General features: G+C 43.8%; 2 protein-coding genes across 6 annotated transcripts in view; one reads left to right on the top strand and one right to left on the bottom strand.

Annotated features, from left to right (window-relative positions):
- Positions 1–1,878, top strand: part of COG5 (component of oligomeric golgi complex 5) — a 180,859-nt gene extending 178,981 nt beyond the window's left edge. For both annotated transcript variants that reach the window (XM_072032652.1, XM_072032653.1), the window contains one exon: positions 842–1,878. In XM_072032652.1, the coding sequence (XP_071888753.1) occupies positions 842–956 (115 nt within the window). In that variant the 3' untranslated portion in view covers positions 957–1,878. The remainder of the gene's footprint in view (positions 1–841) is intronic.
- HBP1 (HMG-box transcription factor 1) lies at positions 1,713–19,340 on the bottom strand. 4 transcript variants are annotated; one of them, XM_027459130.3, is made up of 11 exons: positions 19,186–19,340; positions 15,488–15,680; positions 14,112–14,346; positions 12,787–12,919; positions 11,914–12,025; positions 11,688–11,800; positions 11,205–11,361; positions 10,491–10,635; positions 7,824–8,153; positions 4,500–4,641; positions 1,713–2,823 (listed from the first exon to the last, which is right to left on the bottom strand). In XM_027459130.3, exons 1-11 carry the CDS (start codon positions 19,198–19,200, stop codon positions 2,806–2,808), a joined length of 1,593 nt encoding a protein of 530 aa, XP_027314931.1. In that variant the 5' UTR covers positions 19,201–19,340; the 3' UTR covers positions 1,713–2,805. The 4 variants fall into 4 exon arrangements, with proteins under 4 accessions (XP_027314931.1, XP_071888767.1, XP_071888762.1 ...); XM_072032666.1 differs by having other exon boundaries at positions 15,488–15,676; positions 19,186–19,330; XM_072032661.1 differs by lacking the exon at positions 19,186–19,340 and adding an exon at positions 15,941–16,114 and having other exon boundaries at positions 15,488–15,676.
- Between the last annotated feature and the right edge of the window lie 848 nt (positions 19,341–20,188).

The raw sequence follows: 20,188 nt of genomic DNA, 5'->3' as shown, positions 1-20,188 counted from the left end.
CCGTCCCACATCACCCACCTTACTCCCGACCCTTAGGGTGAGAGGCACAAGCCAAGTCAGTTTTGAATGTCTCCTTTCCTTACCCTTCCTAATTGAGGGCCTGCTTGCTTCCCATCAGCTTCATTTGCCACAGGTGCACAGGGGTTTGCAATGTTCCCTTATGTCCCCTGAACAATTTCGGCAAGACTGCGTGACTTCGCTGCGGTCGTGTATTTGTACAGCAGGTTATTTACAGACATGCACATGCTCACAGTTGCCCCTTTCAGCTGTGAAATGTATTTGTGTAGCTCGCACACCACTTTTACGTGTGACATCCTACAACACGTAAGAAAAGCACCGCAAAGCTACACAACAACTGCACACAAGCGATTTGTCTCCGGTTTAGACCAGTATTTCCCAAAGGACAGCAGTTCAAAAGACTTAGCCAGGAAATCACCTAAAGGCATTTCAGTTGTTCACCAGTGTCCCAGTTTTCATTTTCTGAGTTGTACTCTCAGTGTCTGCAGCAGCTGGAGTCTATTCTTTTCATTTCTAAAGGTTACCAGTACAGCAATGTGCCTGAGTCTGTGCGTCAGAGCTGTCATTTCAAGCCATCTGCAACATGCTGCTGCTGATTATTTAAATGTTAACTTGTTCACTCCTCAAAACATGCAAGAAAGGAGAGAAAGATCATGAAACAATTATGTAGAGCTCTGTAGAGGCTTTCTTCACTGCTACCTTCCACACAGACATGTAAAATTCTTCAGTAGGGGAAAAAAGTTTTTAATTTAATTTCCGATCTCAAACTTTTTATAGTACACTATTTTATTGCTTTAACTACTTTGCTGGTTTTTCTTTTTAGAGGCGCACTGGAAGCATACGTTCAATCAGTAAGAACGCGAGAAGGAAAGGAGTTTGCTCCTGTCTATCCCATCATGGTTCAGCTGCTGCAGAAAGCGATGTCAACACTCCAGTGACTGCATCTGGGCAACTCTCAGAGTAAGAAGTTGGACAGCAATGCAGTCATGAGCCTTTGGTGCCACAGGGATACTTGGGGTTAATGTAAATTACTTCCAAATATCAGAAGCTTTACAATGAGACGTGTTTACCTATTTCCTGTGAAATTCCTCTCTTCTTGCTTTACCTTCTCATTATAGGAACTTATTTATACACAAATGTTATGAAACTGTACCATCTTTATGTGCTGTACATCTACATCTAATAAAAATGAATCATACTCCAGCATTCCTTTTGAATTTAGAAAGGTTTAAAATTAGAACATACTCAAATATTACAGTATAATTGCTGAATATGTCAAATAAGGAAGTAGCTCTTTTCCTATAAGCATAGTTTTAAGGAGTTGGATGCATTTTAGCCTTATTCAGAAAATTGTGCTTTTGAAATGCTAGAATCATCAGTTTCTATCTAAAAATTACTAATTTTAACACACGGAAAAATACTTACAACTAACATAAAATCATTTGCTATTGCACTGCTGTCACTTGAGAATAATTTATATTGATTTCAACTCTCTTCTGGCTCAAAGTGTAATAAAGAACATTGACTATCCAATCGTCAATTCAGTATTTAAGATTCTTCAGCAGCTTCCTAACAGCAAAGCATCAAAATATACTTAGGATGGGTCCTTGTGAAGCAGACTTTCACGCAGAATTTGCTAATCTGTGTAGGGCTGACGTAACAACCAGTCTTCGTTTTACAAAATACACAACAACGAATTTTAAATGAATTTATTTGAAATAATATACAAGAATATAGTGTGCAAAAATCTTAGGGGCAACATCTTGTAGACGTGTCATAAACTGAAATTTACAGTTGTGATTTAAAAAAAAAAAAGAAACACACAGCTGTTTAGTACATGAAAAGCCATGATTGTAAAAGTTCACAGCAGAAGCAATTGTAATCCTACTGCAGCTGCTCTAATTTTAGACAGTTGGAGGAAAAAAAGTAAAGTGCAAGTGTTGCACGTATAGTTAAGTGCAAAGTTTGCCCCCACCACAAAGATGTCTTATGGCAAAATAAAATATTGGAGAGTATGTGGCAAAGACAAAACACAAAGTTAAAACTATGATGGTGACAATATCGACAGCACCATTTTTCTTGAGATAATGCTATTCGTTCATTTCATCCTGGTCTGGGCCATTGCTTCCATCGGAAAGAACAGCTCCTGCTACTGCCAGCGGGTGCAAACACATCTCACTCGTGGACTCAGGGTTTATAGATGGCAAGCCAAGAAGCGGCTCCCGTGCTACATCACACTACGCTCTCCATTTACCACGGCCCGGCAACGTGTTGGCATCTGGGCGGACTGGGAAGGCGCCAGGCTGACGCTTCGTTTTGCCACTTCAGAAACTCCCAGATCCGAGAATCGTAATTAATAATATGGTTGTGCAATACATAGGAATCAGCAATAAGAATCAATGTATAGAAACAGCTGTTACGTATTTTAAAATTCCCCTTTTTTGTACATTTTCTTTTAAAAATAAACATTTATACACATCTCCTTCGCCTCTTTCTAAAGTACTTTAGCACCACAGGATATCCATTTTCAAGCCTATATTACCTGATACATATATGAAGTTTGGAAGAAAAATAAGGCAATTTGGTTTAAAATGTTGATAGTTTTAGCTTACTTAATGTTCTATTGTAAAAAGCAAATCTGCACTCCTACTACCTCATTTCTGACTTGATGGTGCCAATATTTTATGGTCACACAAATTCACAACAAATAGTAAGACCTTGATCTTGCGTCTTCTTGCCATCAAGCAACAGCCATGTTGTAAAGAGAGTTAACAGCAAAATCCTGGCTTAGTGCTGTTGTGAGCCCTGAGAACGGAGAAGAGAGGAGAAAAACAAGTCAGCAGTTACCAATCAAAGGGAAATAGCCATTATCTTAAAGGTAGCAAACACTTATTTTGAGAGCTACAGGTACTTATAATCCTTGGTCAGTTACTCAGAAGAAAAGAGAAGGCCAGACCAGATGATTTTATCCCCTGGTCATCAGAAGACCAAGCAGACTTCATTGTTGCAGCATGGAGTCAACTATTGTTATTTGGAAAAGGAACCAAGCTGTGAATGAAATGCTTAGTTCGCGAAAAACAATTAAACAACTTATTTCCTGCTGTTGCTGTTGTATAACACCGAGGTAATAGGTTCCACAGATCCTATTATCTCGGCCCAAAGGCCCTGCGACAACAGGGAAACTCCTACTGTAATGGGTAAGAAACACATTCTGCTGAGGCCAACCCAAATATTCCTCTCAATTATACACCAGCACACCCACCGTGTTCCCTGAAGCTCAGAGGTGCAAGTGTGAAGAACGTTTGAGCTCACAGGCCAATGCCCAAGACTCCAGAAGCGTAAAAACAGTATTAATAAATAGTTATTCTAACTAAAACCACATGAAACACACAGGGCTGTCACTGTAGATGAAAATAAGATGCAGTGCAACATCTGGGATGATACAGTGAACAGAAAAACAGCTTGTTCCTAGCAGCTGGGATTCGCTGAAACCTTCTGTGACAAGGGACTGAAAGCTCAGCACAAATTATGTACAGCAGTGAAGAAGGAACTTGGAGTTGGAGCATTTCTTATTCAGTCTTATAGCAGCACTTGCACATGGTCTTGAGAAAATAAACTCATTTTCATGTGAAAATAAAAGGTGGCAATTTGAGGATCAAAATCTTAGACCTGTCAAGCCCACAACACACGTGATGCTTCCATAAAATGCAATAAATTCCAAGAATATGCTATAAAAGGCACAAAAGGGCTGCTGAACGGTGCTCAGTGCACCTCACAGGACCTTTCCTTCCAACTTACTTGCCTGTCTGAACCTGCAGGTTAGCCTGAAAGCCCTCATCTTACCTAATGCATCCACCAACTACTAACAACACTGCTGCAAACTCTTAAATTGATGGGCTTCTTACAAGTGGAAAAAACTTACTTCCCTGCACAAGAATTATCTACTGTATTTTCCAACTAAAGCATAACAAATGAAAGTGATTAAAGAAAAAATAATAGACTTTTTTCTCTCAATGATTTCGTACATGCTGGTAAAAATTAAGTGTTTAAAAAAAGTGGTAAAGAAAAAGCTTTTACTAAAGAAAAAGGAGAATGTGATATGACTGAATCACAACAGAGAAGCACTCTGTAGAGGTTTTAGTGGTTTTGGAGAAATTGACAGATTTATTTTACATACAACCTCAAATTCAGTTACTTCAACCAAGAGGTCACTCCCTTCCTCTGTATTTCACAAGGATGCTCGCTTTCAGGCCAAGAGAGTTCAGAGAACTCTCACAAGCTCCCAGAGACAGACAGTCTCCTCTCTGTCTCCTGCCAAGTGCCCCAGAGCAGGTTACACAACGTGGGAATGAAAATGAAGGTTTGGTCTACCAAGAAAAGGCGGAGACAGCAGAACATATCTTGAACAAGCAGAAAACTCTGTAGCTACCATATGAGCAGATGTAACTGCATAATGAAAAAAACAGCTTGAGAGAACATACAGAATTTGTTCGTTTTCGTTTCCAACAATCAGGATTTAAACGTTTCTGTTCTTCCGCCAAGGCCTTGGCTTCTAGTGTGTACATCCGTCTTTCTTCATTTTTCATTTTCTTCCACCTGTCACCAAGTATCACACTTATGGCTCTGCAAGAGAAATGTTGTAGACTGTGGTCAGGACAGGATTGTAGAAATACCCTCATTTTCCTTTATCTCAGCCCTTTAAAAAAGCAAAAGTGTAAAAACAAAAAAACAAAAACATTTTTTTTTAAACAACCACGTTTCTGATCATCTTCTCCTACTTCTTTTTTTCAGTTAACAGCTGAGACTTGTGTGTTCGCTGAGCACGGGTCAATGCACTTTCTAAAATTTCCAAGGGCGTCTATCTGAGTACACAGCAACTTGCACAAGCCAGCAGAATAGGAATGTTAAAAAATCAGCTTGATGCGAACCCCCGCCACATGGTAGTTCACATTTGCTTTGCTCTACTTTCATGTTACACGATTATCTGGCAGCTTTGCTGAAAATATGTTCTCTAATAATTAGGGCAATGATCTGAACATGACCTCAGCCAAACAAAGATTTGATTAACTGCAAATCCCTGGGTCTATTTAACAGATCCGTGTAGCTTTCTCCCCTTTTAATCCGTGCTGGGGAGAACACGAGTGGGCAGAACATACTGGTAAGTTCCCGTGCTAACGTTCCTACGCAGGAAGAACCGTTTGTTCTAACACACCCATCGTCACTTCCAAAAGCTGAATGAATTTTTTCCTCCTCCTTACAAACTTGACGACCTTTGGACAGTGTTTCCCCACATCATCACGCCATATTGCTTAACTGTTGGATCAATATTCTATTAAAATGCGAATGCCATCCTCTGGCTCAATGACGACCTCTATAAACCATCGCTGCTTTAGCAACAACTGTGAAGCTCCCGGGTAGGTGTGCTTTGGCTTCAGCTTACAGTAATGAAGGCTGCACAACCACTTTTAAGAAAAAAGGGGTGTGCAACTGCAAGCAATCTGCTTTTTCCGATCTCAGTTTCCCTGCTGGCAGTGAAGCTGCTCACAGCCTTCTGACAGAAGCCAGCAGTGCCATCAGCCACTTCCACAGCGTTTCACACATGGCGAGTCTGAAGAAGGCTGCTCTGCACCACGCCCTCAAGAAAACGCGTTTTAATCCCAAAATACCGCGTGGCACTGGTCAGGCTTTTACGAGCCCAGAGCCTGAAGGGAGCATGGTGAGGATACTACTGCTAAGGCCAGGCTGTCAAATGCTCTGGGGACTCCTCAGAGCAAACCCTTCCAGCAGCAACCAGACCCCATTGACACCAAGTCCCAAAGCAAGAACCAGTATGCTTGGTTTGCCATTAGAAGGAAATACACGCGGTTTAATTAGCAGGTTTTCATGTTTTGGCAGTATCTGGAGGCACACCGACAGCACCAGCATCTGGTTTTGTCAATATTTTGTAGCAGGCCACTCACCCTCCCAGGAAAGAACACTGTGACCAGAGCGAGGTTGGCTGAAAAAGGCCCTGCATTAACAAATAAACGTGAAGCATCTGAAATCTTTGTATTTCAAACACACAATAAAATAGTACCTCCACAGCCAAGCTGCACCGAGGCACAAGCAGTGAGTACAGATCTGTGTATTTCAGAAAGCTTGCAGAATCTAACGCAAACAAAAAGCTTCGTTTCTCCAAGGAGATGTTTCTGTGAGTGAACTGCTGAGACCGAAGCAAAATGCATACAGAGAAATTTTACTGCCATAACTGAGACCTATTTCTCCTGACCAGAAACAAGAACGAACTGACCCTACTTGCACCTCATCAGAACTTCATCACGCCCTGTACACTGCCGTTTTCCTCTTACGAGGCTGGGAAGGAGCCCAACAACATTTTAGCAATGTGCTACCATGGAGGATGCAAGCCCTCGTACTGCAGTTAACTCACAAGGAGTTGTAAAACAGAACTGGAGAATGCCTCAAGTTCACTCAGTAATTATGTTCAGCATTAACAGAGACTGTTAAAACACAGTTTAGGGGGTTTATCTTTAAAATGTACACGGCCTCAAATTACTCAAGTATTTCTGAACACACACATTATGGCTACAGTAAGAGTATCTGGAGACGAAACTAGAGTATCTGGAATAGCCTAACAACAGCTGAAGTCCCCTTACGGACTGTAGCATGATGTGAATGTGCTTTGAATGCTTGCAGCTCACTATCTTCGTGATGCATCTTGAGCCACTTTATCTCTGAACAGAACTGTTCGAGTTTTGTCCTTTCTCATATCCATAAACACAAAATGCTGTAATAATGTAAGAATTCCAGTGTAAGAAGTGGGGACTACATGAAACCAACTCTAGGATCTCCTCAGTAATCTGAAAACCACACACGTGCATTCTCAAAGCATGACAGCTGCCTCCGAGCAGCCCAATTAATGAACGCCCCAGCAACACGTAAGCAACAGTAGCTGAATGCCTATAAAACCAATTATCAAACTCTCAATGATTTATTTTGTGTTTTATGGGTGCCAAGAAAGTGCTTTCAAAGGAAGAAGGGAGCAGCATACTCTGAAGCTTACTCGTAACTCGCACCACTTTCCTTCATAAACTTCAGTGTTCTCACTGAAATATTCAAACTATTTCCACATCCATCCAGCTGCGGCTCCAGTTCACTGCGCCCATTTAAAATCAGCATTTTAATTAAGTAATCATCAATTTTCCTGGCTGTCTTTTATCTGATTTCTCACTTACAGTTGCAAAGAATTTGAGGATAACAGATCTGCCTCACTGAGGTTATGACAAACACTGTGGAACATTGCAGCCAGCACACACAAGACCGGCTGGAATTTAGGGAAGGGCTCTTTGTACGGCAGGGTTTTGTTTCTCAGCAGCAGTTACAGCCTCCCCACCAGAACAGGATGGAATACCCAAAGCCCTCTCAAAGCCCTGCCAGCTTTTAACTTTCGCCAGATTCAGCACTAGGATTTTTATATGAAATGAAATGTTTATGGTAACATTTTTCATGTTATATACATTTTTAAAAGTCTGATTTTAAGATGGGTGCGCATTCAAGTGTTTTAGTTTACATTTACATAGGCACAACTAGCACAAAACATTCAGATTCAATATCCACATAACAAACATCTTTGTAAAAACGAAAGAACAAACCAAGCACCCTCCCCCCAGACATAAAGACATACGACTTCCTGCAAGTTTCAGCGCTTTTAGGGCACGGAAAATTTACCAAGGTGCTGTCAGGGTTAAGATCTGTTTCTGGTGAGCTAGCAGAATCAAAAAAAAACCAACACACTTTTATACCATTACCTGTTGTCTTTCCCTGGATACATCTGAGTATATTCAACTCTGTATTTTTTGGCAAAAAGCATGAAGGCATTCATTGGTCTTTTGCACTTGTTTGGAGAAGTGGCACTCACAGTACTTGCAGTCCCTGAGCTGTGGCTTTTGCCAGCTTTGCTGTACAAAGAACTGGAGGAAAGATGTGCTGATGCAGTAGACACACAGTTTTTAGTACTGCACTCGGATCTCTCAGCATCTTGATTGTTTGATCCTCCGCAAGACAGAGAAGCGCGACGCTGGCGAGCCATGCTGCTGAGCACATAAACTGCAGAGGAATCCATTGGTGTAAAATCATAACTAGAAGAAAAAGACATCTTATGAAATGATCCAGCATTTTGTAGGTACAAGCCCTAGAGAGCTGCTCGTTCTCCAGCTGTGCTATCTAGTAGTCTGGGATCTTTTGGGTGAATTTGTGCTTTGAGTTTGTGCTCGATGCAGATGCAAGTGAAGAAAAAGAGTCTGGCAGATGAGCTAACGCTTTTTCCAAGTGACACTGAGCTGCTGCTTTACACGGTCTGCTGGGTACTGCCAACTCCCCAACTGTCTAGTGATTAGTTATACACTGTCTTCAGATTTCACAATCTTTTGAAGTAAATTGTTTTCTTTCCGCAACTGCCCTGACTGCAGCCCACGTCTGGTCAGTGCACGATAGGTACCGAAAGTGACAGCTGCTCTGGGGAGAACAGGTGTTGAGTTCACTTGTGTGGAAATGTTAGTAACAAATACGAAACAATTGCATTAAAATAAACAATGTAATACACACTCTTGTACAAATAACTGCTCTAGACCATTCAGTTTGAAGTGTTTTACAGACAAATCTTCCACTAAGCTTAGCATGTTTAAAAGCCCGTGACGCTGCACACTATTGAATTAAAAGCTGGCAAATGTCCGCCCTCTAGTGACAGAAATGTGAGAATCCCTCCGTATTTCAGCTATTTCAACAGCTTAACGAGTTGTTTGCATACCACTTAGACCTGCAAATATTACAAACTGTTATTTTTCTGTTGACCAAAAACTCCAAGCACTACAGGAGATGCACAGACTACTTGTTATCACCTCAGGAACTACCAGGTGTGAGCAGATCATTCTGGGAAACACAGGCTGAAGTCTTTAGCATGCTTTATGGGGAAAACACACCTATAAAGGTGCTGCTTGACCATAACTTTAAGATGCTACATTCCCACCACAAACATAAACACATGTAACTCTGAGGCTCCTGTCAGACACTGCTGAATGAGTTAAACAATTCATGGCAAAGTATTTATTTCCAAGCACAGACCAGAACTACTAACAGGGAAATAAATGCTGCAAGTTATAGCCCAGACCCATCTGTGCAAGCAGGTCCCGTCTGTGGGATGGAACCAAAAGCAAGGGTGGAGACTGAAAGACTGACACCAAAATCTCCTGGAGAAGGAAAAAGCAACAAAGAAGGGATAACGCTGACAACTCTGCGGGCCAGTTTACAAGATAATGAGAAAGGACCTCCCTGTTCTCCAAACAGTCCAGCAGCTTTCCTAATCTCCTCCTAACACAGCCACAGGATTTTGTTATTTCATTCTGTCCTGTTAACCCCAGCTGCTGCTGCGTGCTCCTTTCTCAGAGGCTCTTCTGCCCCAAAATAAAACAGAGATAAGGAATTTGAAGTGTCCAGACAGTATTCAGCTGGGCTGCAGGGTGAGTAAAGAGACAAGTCCAATGCCTTCAGTAAGACATAAACATGACTCTATCAGCTCTCCACAAAGAAAGTTCAAGAACAGGAGTTAGTAAGAAGAAAAAGCCTAGGCAGCAAATGAGTGAATTCAAACAATTTGAACCCACTGTTAGTCCACACTGAAAACCTTCAAGAGCTCATAGAACTTGAACTGCAAACAGCGTTTTAAATTCTCTCTCTCATAAAAATAACAAAAAGCAACTGGACTAAAATCAGATGCTAAAAAGAAGCTAACATCATAGGAAAAGATGGGTTCTACTAAACTTAGAAAGCTCGAAATAGTATGGAAAATCTTTATGAGTACTCCTATTTCCTTTCTCAGAACCTTAGAATTATTCTGTTGGACTGCACTTCTGAAGGTGATCTGGGCAAATCTCCTGCTCAAACCAAGACAAACCTCAATCAAACTTTCAAGTTAGATGTCACTGCTCTATTAGGAAAAGAACCACAAATAGCAGAATCTACAAAGAAAAGAACAAATCACGAAAGCACTGTATTCTAAAGCCGTACATGCGTTAGTTACTAAGGAACTACTCAGGCAGTTTCAGGTATGCAGCTGAAGCACGCATTAAGAGCTGGCAAACACAAGCTATTAAGGAAAAAATATCAGGTTTTTGAAACCTACCCCACTTCACCTAAAGGATTTGTACAAGTAATATATTCTTTGCTGTTTTATCTGATTTGTATTAGACTATCAGAAGCAGGGTCTGCAAAATTACCCCAAGAAATTCCTTTGCAGTTTAGCACAGCACAGAACTACACAGCTTTCCTGATCATTTGGACTTCATTTTCCCCCTCTCATTTATCTTCTATAACCAGAAGTATTCTCTCTTTGCTCTACGTAATGCTTCAAATTCTTGTAGACTTAAGGTGCCTACTCATTAAATATAAAAACCGCTGAGGCCACTTTATTCAAAAATTACCTTTTAAATGTATCAAAAACACCTGAATCATCAAAGTTAATGGCATCAGGGTGTCCAGGAGGTAGACACAGATCTCCAAGATGCATTTCACAGCATGGAATGCCATGCTGTACCACAGTCAAGCTTGGATAAAAAGATGACCAACCTGAAGTGGTAAAGAGTTAAATTAGACAGAAGGCCAGACAATCTCTCTAGTTCTTAACCGGAGCAATCCTATATGCCTAAATGACACCATTTCATAGCAGTGTTCTGATGTAGTTTCTTTCACCCAAAAGAAAAATCAGAAACACTTACTCAGGAATTCTTACTGCAAATACTTTATGTTTATCTAAAGTAAAATCTCACTCTAGCAAAAAAAAACAAAAAAAACACAATCAAAACCTGGGAACTTTTATCGTCAGAAGTTCAACGTTTAGTTGGAGAGAAAAGCCTCCCTTATTTGCAGCTTTCCTTTCTCCCCCCAATTTATCTGTTTTCCTGCACTCCACTTGAATACTTGACCAAATCTTGCCTGAAGAGATGTACAATATTTCTGCAGTTTTAGTTTGTTCAAATTCTGTTGTTTTTTTTTTTTTTTCCGATAAAGATAGTAAATTGATTCTACAACATTGCTTTTTATTGATTTCTCGAGCAACATGGGGCAGTAGTAAAATCTGCAACTACTTTCTAAGAATGTTGTAATATAAACCCAAGTGTACTTGTAGGATTGCATACCTTTGTTTTTAACATAAAAAGGGTGATCAAGTCTGCATTCTACTGTAAGCAAACCATCTTCCACTGTGCCAGGATCAAAAGTCAGCTTCAGCACTGACTCACCAAAGGAAATACTTTCTTCATGAGAAATCAACTTCAAACCATCAGAACCATAGCCCTGTAAACATGCACACAGGTCAGAATTTCCCCCCCAGAAAAAGCATACAACTCTGTATACTGCAAGTGTCTATTTGTCATCTTAAGGTATATTACAAAATATCAACATTCTAGGTGTTCTCACTGAAATTAATAAAATAATAAAACATTCAAAACATACCTAAATGAATTCAGTTCAATTGCTTCACAGCAAGATAATCAAACAGTGCAGTGATCAGCACTAGACAAGCTCAGCATAAAATCTTCCAGAGATAGTAATTAAAGGTGTAGAGATAACATTGCAAGGTAAGTACTGTGCTACAGCAATTGAAATGCACTAACAGCTACCTTGTAGGCACTTGCTGAGCCATTTTCCTCTTTTCCACAGCTTTCAGACCTTGCAAAATCTTCAACGTCCTGCCATTCTTTATTGCGGCCTTTATGAAAGCATAAACGAGAGCCTAATACATTTTTTTTAAGGAAAAGATAAAAAATAGATTAATTGCATGTAAAAAAGACAAAAAAAAAGAAACAAAAAACCACAAATGCTTATTCAATAATGCATGTTATTTACCTTTTAGAAAACAGTGCCAAACAGTTGAGGGCCAAGAATGGCACCATCCTAGATCATCATCATCTGAAAGTGACGACATGCAGAAGATACCAGATTCTGACTCACTATTCGCCTATAAATAAAAGCAAAATGGTGCTGATGTATTAATGTGTGAGATTTCAGGGCTGGTCCTATACATATTTAGGCACATTGTCTAATTTGCATCTCTGTCATAATCCTGCCTTTAACACAAATAGGAATGCAACACGAAGACGAATATTCAAGGAATGCAGTAAATGTGAATGGAGCATTCTCATGTTCTGTACTTGACAGGTGCTGTCCTGAACTTTTTATTTTTCATCCCCTGAAACTCATCTGAGCCCCCCATCTTAGGCTAAAGTACAAGTGGTTTATAACCTATCATTCCTTAGTCATCCACAAAACACTCAAAGCACAGGTTATTCTGTAGTGAGATTACTGGAAAACTACAAGTTTGTTCTAGATAAATAGCTGGGAAAAACACAATGTCATTAACAGACAAATTTCAGACATGAATACACAGGAAAGGGAGAAACAGGACTGACAATTTTTGTGTCTAAAAGGATATGGCTCCACATCCTTGCTTCTCAAGATAGCAAACAAGGTAACACGATTGTGAGAAGCTTGCTATAGAAGGAACAGCAAGAGAAGCAGAGCTTTCTCAGAATCTCCTCTACAGAACTATGTACTCTATCGCTTAGTACAACAAGCTGCAGTGTTTACTAAAATGAAAACTATCAGAAAATCTAGCTAAAACTTAACAGCTCTTTTTTTAAAAAAGTTTCTCTTTTCAAAAAGCTTAATTCATTGCTCATTCATCTTTACTTATTTTAGATATGTTTCGGGACAACTCACCCTTTCATGTCTGACTGGTGTTTCATCCAAATCATTCTTGGAGAAGTTGGGATCGTTCTTTGAGGATCCTGGTGGAGGACGTGCATAGGAATGTAAACTTTTGCTTGTAGCTATTATGTGAACAGGAGATGATCTACAAGAGAAAAATAGATTTTAAAATATTTCGGATTAAGGTGATGCAAGATTTAGCTACCATTACTCTAAACTGTTTTTATTTAGTGAGATTTCATAATTCATCATTTTAAAGCACAATCACTGTACATATAAATATCCTGCCAGATTTTGAATATCTACTGAAAACTCTTAATAATTCAGGTAAGTACAGGAAATTATTTAATGCAAAAGCAGCAGATATCCTGTAGTCACAGGTGACTATTCACTGCACGTGACACTGTATGCGTATGGCTGTATCTACACTGCAATCTTGGGAAGGAGCAAGAAGACAGCATTAATGGCACTAGGAACAACAAATTTACTTTAACAAATGTTGCTGTTTGCATGAGCCAAACGCCAAATAAACACCCCCACAACAATACTCAAACGGGATGACTAAAGGGTGCAACCTCAGGCAAAGGCAATGTTTAGCATAATTGCTGCATAGCTTCTGTCTGCCACCCAAATGACAGCACTACTTCCTCAGCAGCACCTCCTTGTCACCATGCTGAAATTGTAACAAATATCTTGAACTGAATACCCCATTCTCAGAGACATCTGCTCTGTCATAACAAATAAATCCCAAGTGCAATACTTTTAACAGTACTGCATTTCATTTTCTTATCATAAACCTAAGAGCAAAGCCATACAACAAAAGGTGAAGCCTGGAAAATTCTAAGATCCCACAACACTTCTCCCATCCCTCCAGAAAGTACAGATAACACATCTGAAACAGTAACAGTAAACAATAACATTACATTAGATTTCCAATTAGCTCATTAAAAAGCACCTGAAGTCAGTGCACTAATAAGTATTACCGACTACTTAGTACTAGTAAATATTAAGAGATTAATACAAGAAATTCATCTTAATTTTTCAACTGCTGCTTCGCATGAGGTAGATGCCAATAATTTCTGAGCTTCCTGTGGTTAAGGAACGTCCTTACACTGTCCTACCTCATTCATGGCTGGCAATTAAAAAATTTTTGCAACAGGCTCTGAAACTAGTCCTGTGTAATCATCTGTGAAAGGAATGAGGTTACTGCACAGGAAGATAAAAAACAGGTCTGCAGTTCAAAGTCAGAGAGCAGAGGGCGTGAAGAGGGAAGGAAACGTTTCTGGAGATTTAATATTACAAATCCTGGAGCTAAAACTTGAAACGAATGTCGGTACCTGTTATAAAAAGAGCACTGCATCAAAGGACTCTGAGGACTTGTGGCGATATTTGCTAGTTCTGTCAACCAGTTCACCCCATTCTCACACGAGTAAGCACTCTCCGAATCGCTGCTTGAGGTATGTTGGTTCCATGAAGGCCTCGAACACTCCTGATGTGAAACATCGGCACCAAGCTGGAAAAGTGCAGGTGGGGTAGAATCTGTCTGCACAGCCTGTAGCTCAGGAAGATCGTCTGCAAACAAAGGCACAAATTGCCATAATTATACATACTGGTAAGCACTAGTTGACACTGAATCTTGCAAATAAAGATCAAAACCAAACTTGAGAAAATACAATTATTTGCTTCCTTCATCTCAAAACTGCCAACAGTTTACAAACCCTGTTTGTAACACTTACAGAAATCCATGCACAGGAATAATCCTATCTCTAGTCTCCTATACATTCAAACAATCATTGTAAGAAAAATATCAAGCAGCTCTAGATAAAAATACTGCCTTGGTAACATGGAAATAAATCCTTTTACTGGATTGACTAGTTTACTAGAATTCTACCAGAATTACTAGTCAGAATACTGCACACGGCAACACGTTTCACAAAAATACTAAATGTTTCGGCAAAAGCCAACTAAGTTACTCTGTTCTTACAGGTATGTCACTAAAAATAATCAAGGTTTGAGACTGCAAAGGGTGAGATTTCCCAGGCTTCCACCAGTCAATTGGAATCTAAAAGCTCAGAAATGGTGAAAGCTGGGCATGCAGCCTGGTAGGGGTGAATTCCTATCAATAATCTATGTATTTCACATGCTGTACAGGATAACAGAGGGGAACCCAACTTAATATCAGAAGGCTGTCACATACTGTCACGTGACTTAGTATCATTATTCTTAATTATTTTATGACTTCAATTAAATGTGTTAATGTTTCATGGATCTTATCAATCCTTTCTAAAGTGCACACTATTTTTCTCCAGTAGGTAAGAACTGATGTTAAACGTTCTTCTACCCCAGAATCTCTATTTGGAGTTGATCTAAAGGAACATAATTTCCCTTTAGGAGGAGCTCTTGAGCTGTTATTCTTGTGCCAAAAAAAAAAAAAAAAAAAAAAAGCCTCCTCTGGAAATTAGGAGCAGAAACTTGCAGCTCGAAGTTCAAAGAACACATTTAAGTCAACAAGCCAGTGTGTCAGAGCTGGAAATAGGTTACAGGGAAAAGTGATAGTAAACTTTCCGACGTCACACTGCACTGTCACGTTCCCTGCCCTACCTAAGTCAAAGATCAGTCAGAAACCTCAGTCGGCTCCCAGTAACCTCACCATAGGAAAACTGCAACCAAAAAAGCTTCAGAATTGGCTTCTTGTGAGAGCCACGTCATTTACCGAGTTCCATGTGCTCATCACAGGATGCGTATCCCGGAGAAGAGGGCAGGTTTTCATTACACTTCAGCAACTCCAGTGAGTCATTCATCCCTGAAGTTCTCTTGTCCACTACCAAGAGCAGCTTCTGAACTGCATTAGGCATCTGGTTTGTCTTCACTTCCCACACCATGTTAGGATGCTCCAAAGTATCTGACTTCAAAGAAACAGAGGTTAAATACTTGTGTACACCTAAATTAAGTGCTACAGCAGAGCTCCTGCTGGAAGGAGTTTGTTTGCTTGCATGTGGCTGGAACTTGCCTTGCCACAGCCTGTGAGTGCTGCGTCCCAGCCTCCCCAACCCTCCCACAGCCCACATAAACAGCGCTCGCTGCGCACCGAGCCACTCAGCCCCCCACAGAAGGGGCCCAGACGCGATTTGCCTTCGGTAAGCCCACGCTGGCTGTTCCTGCTCACCCTCCTGTGAGCGGGGGCTTGTGGTTTTCAGGAGGCTTTGCTCCCCCGCCTTCCTGCCGGCCAGGGTTCGCCTGCCCAGCCGGCAGCTTCCCCGCATCCTCCTCCTTCCTACAAGCCAGGCGTGACGTTCGCTTTCTCAGTTCCCGGCAGCCCTCTGGCCCCTCAGAGATCACCCTGATGATGCTGGGGCTGCTCCTTCTGAGTCAGCTGCTGGCCCCAGGGGCCCCTTGTGCCTGGCTCTGGTAGCCTGCCCCAAACTGCTCAAGCTCAAGCTCTGCTAGAGGCAAGATGCACCTCGGGACCTGGGCAGCAGGGGCACAGCCCTTGCAAACGAAGACCGGAGCAAAGAGGATGCTTGACTCAGCCTTTCGCCAGCAGGTCTCCCGTGCCATTTAGCATCGTGCCCCCCTTCTCCCTGCTGAAGTTATCTGCAGGGGCCTTTCCACCGCCCTGCGCGCCCTGCGCTGATTTCAGCTCCTGCTGTAGCCTCAGACACGTTTAACTGCTAACGTCACAAAGTGGGTTGCAAAAGGAAACAAAAGAAAGCCACCACTAGACTTTTTGCAGTTTCATTTCCCCAAATCTCAGTACTGTAACATTTACACCAACAGCAAGCCTTTGAATTATCTTCAACAGCCAGAGAACTGTGATTATTCCGTACTAGCACTGTCTCTAAACGCTGACAAACAAGGTTATCCGGTCTGTATTCATTTGGTTATATACTGGTGTGGTTTTGTTTTCAGATGGCGATGAATTAAAGCTACCATAACACTATTACTTTCTACCTTAACAAAGTGTCATTGGAAAAGTAATAGTCCTTCACAAAACAGCAAAAAATGCGGCCTGGTAACAAAGAAAAGCTCAGTGGCCTACCATGACCTCTATGTGCACCCCGATAGGGAAACACAAACAGCTAACAACAGCTAAAAGCCAGTCCCTTCATGTGAAGCAGTAAGCCTACCACCCTACAAGTTCCCTTGCTGTATTGCATAAAGGCCCTGAGATAATAATTAATGAAAACCACTTTATTTTAATAAACGATTTAAAAGTATTGTGTGTGTATAGCCAGCATTAACAGGATTCTCTGTTTTCGCTCGTTCCAAGAATCTGTTTTGTTCACTTTGCAGCCTGTCACCTACATGTCTCGATTTGGTGCCACCCCTGCCTTACATCCTGACCTTTCCCAACCTACCTGGCCCTTCCCTGGGCCATCCCAGCACAGTTACGGAGATGTGGGGGAAATTTCAAAGGTATACAAGGCAACGTAAGCCTGGCTCAGAAAACAGCAACTGCATGTGCTATTCCAAACAGCCACAGCAGTGTCAAGGACAGTTTGAGAGCAGCAGTGTCAAGGCTCTTACTGGAAATTTCTAACCATTTTCTCTTAAATATACACAAAAAGCACATAAAGTCACATTCCAAGAATAAGAGATGGTTAGTACTACTGAAATGTCACTACTATAAAGCCACGATGGTACAATTCTGATTTGAAAGAGGTGGAGGAGGGAGGGAAGAGAAATGAGAGTGTGTTCTAATACACCAGCAATGGTTTGCATGTTTCACCTCTAGCAGCATCTTTAATGCAGTTTGTTCTTCTATCATCCACTGGTAAAAATACAGAATAATGAGCAGAAAGTCATTTCTGCACAGCAAACCCAGCCCTCAGTACCGCGGGCCAGGACCTCGCTGACCATCTCCAAGTAGCCAGCTCCACAAAGCCACTCCTTGTTTTTCTGGCTTGTCCGTGTCCTTCCCCCCGCCCCCACCATCTGCCTTGCTTTTCCTTCTATTTTTTTTCCCTTCCTTTCTCCTCCTCCTGCCAAAACGAAGGCGCTGGGTTGTTTTGGGAACGTCACCCCCTCCTCGGAGCCTGCCAGGTTTGAGCACACCTGTGCTGGCACCACAGCGACGGGCAGCTGTGAGGGGAAAGCCGCCTGCTCCACTTGAGGAATTACTCAGGCTTCCGTGGCTCGAGGACTTTTCTAAACCAAAGCCATCCATATGTAACAGCCAAAAAAACCCAAGGAAACGAATTCAAAGGAAGAAAAGCGGAGTTGAGCACTTTTTCTGCCCAATTAAAGGCTGTTTTGAACAGCGTGTGCTTCCTGCCTGGGCCTTGGCATTTCGGTGTTTTGAAACGTCAAGGGAACGGTCATGGATTAGCTCGCACGGCCTTTTTTTGGTTCAGTTTTCGCGAGGCTGTTGTGAAATGTGCTGGGTGGGGGCGCCAGGCAGCGCTGAGACCGCTGGCGGCAACCTTCCCTCACAGCCCAACGGGTTCGATAACGGGCACCCGCGCTGTAAAACGAGTCCCTTCCTGACGTTAGGAAGAAAATACGGGAATATTAAGAAAGATCCTATTGGCTACGGGGAGCTACTTCCATTTCGGAAGGGCCAAGGGTAAAATAATTCCCGTTAAAAGGGGAGCCGGGGGGGGGGGGGGCTGGGCGGGACGGCTTCGTGAGGAGAGCCGAGTCCGGCCGGACTTTCCCGAGCGACACCGAGCCGAGCCCAGCCGAACCTTGCCGAGCATTCCCGAGCCCAGCCGAGCCCTTCCGACCTCCGCTGAGCGTTGCCGAGCCGAGCCCGGCCGAACCTTTCCGATCCCTTCCGAACTTTGCCGAGCCCAGCCGAGCCTCCCCGCACCCCCCCAAGCACACACCACGTGACCCCGCCTGGCCGCTGCCCTTGTTTATAAACTCCCCGCCGGCAGCGCGCATGCGCGCAAGGCCCCATTCATTCACAACTGCGTAACAGCCCGGGGGGGGCAGCCCCCCCCCTCCTTTCTCCCCTCTCCCCCCTTTTTCCCCCTCTCCCCTCCGCTCCTCTCCCCCCGCAGCCGCCTCCCCCCTGCCGAGGAGCCGCCCGCGCTCCCTCCGTCAGCCCGTGCCGAGCCGCCGGCCCCTGAGGAAGGGGAAAAGGGGCCGGGGAAGGGGCTTCGAGGGCATTTTCCAGCCTGGCGCTGCCGCTGGACCGCCCTGAGGGGCAGCCGGCGCTCTGGAGGCGCCGCTCGGGGCTCAGCCCGGCGCCGCCGAACCGTCCCGACGCCGCCGGGCGGCCGGGGTACGGAGCGGGGTAAACAACAGCGGGCCACCCGCCCGCGGCTGCCTCGATGAGGGCTCCGCAGGCTCCTCAGCGCCGCCCACGGCCGCCGCCACCCCCCCGCAGCCCGCCAAGCCCCGGCCGCCCCCCTCCGAGCCCCGCCGGCCGCCCGCAGCCGCAGCCCCGCAGTTGGCGGCACTTACCAGACCCGTCGCCATTACCGAATTCCCCTCAGCTTCCCCCCCCGCCGAGTCCTCGCCGCGCAGTCCCGCCCCGTGCTGACCAGGCTCGGTCGTTGATTGGTTGGAGGCGGCGTTGCTCAACGTGTCCCCGGTTCCTATTGGCTGAGCGGCCTGCCCATCAGAAACCCGCCCGGAGGGCGGACATGTTTTGACTATCCTGCACAGCTGATTGCACCGCGCCGCGCGTCAATCACGCGCAGACAGCGCCGCGATTGGCTAATCCCATCCTCGGCTCGCTACGAGGCATTCTGGGAGCTGTAGTCTCGGCCGCGGCAGCCGCCAGCCAAGTTGTGCAGGTGAAGAACGACAGCCCCCAGCGTGCCCCGCGCGGCGCCCGGCCGATAGTAAACAAGGCGCTGAGGGACACGTGTACCGCGCCCGGCCCCGAGATGGCGGCCGGCCCCGCCGCCCCCCGCTGCCTCAGCGCCTCACAGCTCCCCACAGCTCCCCCGCGCCTACAGCGGCATCACCAACACCGCACAGCCCGCTCGGTTAACACACCAAACGGGCTGGCGATGGCCTCCTGCGGCCCGGCGTGACACGTCCGTGCGCAGCTCGGAAATAAATTATCATATTTAGCACAACCCGTGGAGATGGCCAAAATTTCGTAAATTCGGGATTTCCCCAGAAAATTAACTCAGTGCGCTGATCTCAACGCCACCCCGGTCACATAAAAGTGCTTTAAATCACGCACTGGAGCCGTTGTCGCAGTTTAATGTAGGCTCTACAGCAGTCCTGGCGTTTAGTTGGTCAAGCAAGCAAAAATAAATAAATACAAAAATAAATGAGCTATTCCCATGTAAATAATGACTCAGGCTTACCTATAGAGCCCCGTGGGGTGGGGTGTGCTGGCGGCGGCCGCCAGGGGGAGGCTGTTGGTGCCGTTACCAAACGTCCAGGGGGGTTATGCAACGGGGTGAAAAATAAAAACAATCACAAAATCACACGCTGGAATTACATCCAG

Source organism: Anas platyrhynchos, chromosome 1 (genome assembly GCF_047663525.1).
Source record: "Anas platyrhynchos isolate ZD024472 breed Pekin duck chromosome 1, IASCAAS_PekinDuck_T2T, whole genome shotgun sequence".
Taxonomy (NCBI): Eukaryota; Metazoa; Chordata; class Aves; order Anseriformes; family Anatidae; genus Anas; species Anas platyrhynchos.
The sequence above is the reverse complement of the archived record's forward strand: the minus strand, read 5'-3'. Positions and strand labels throughout refer to the sequence as shown.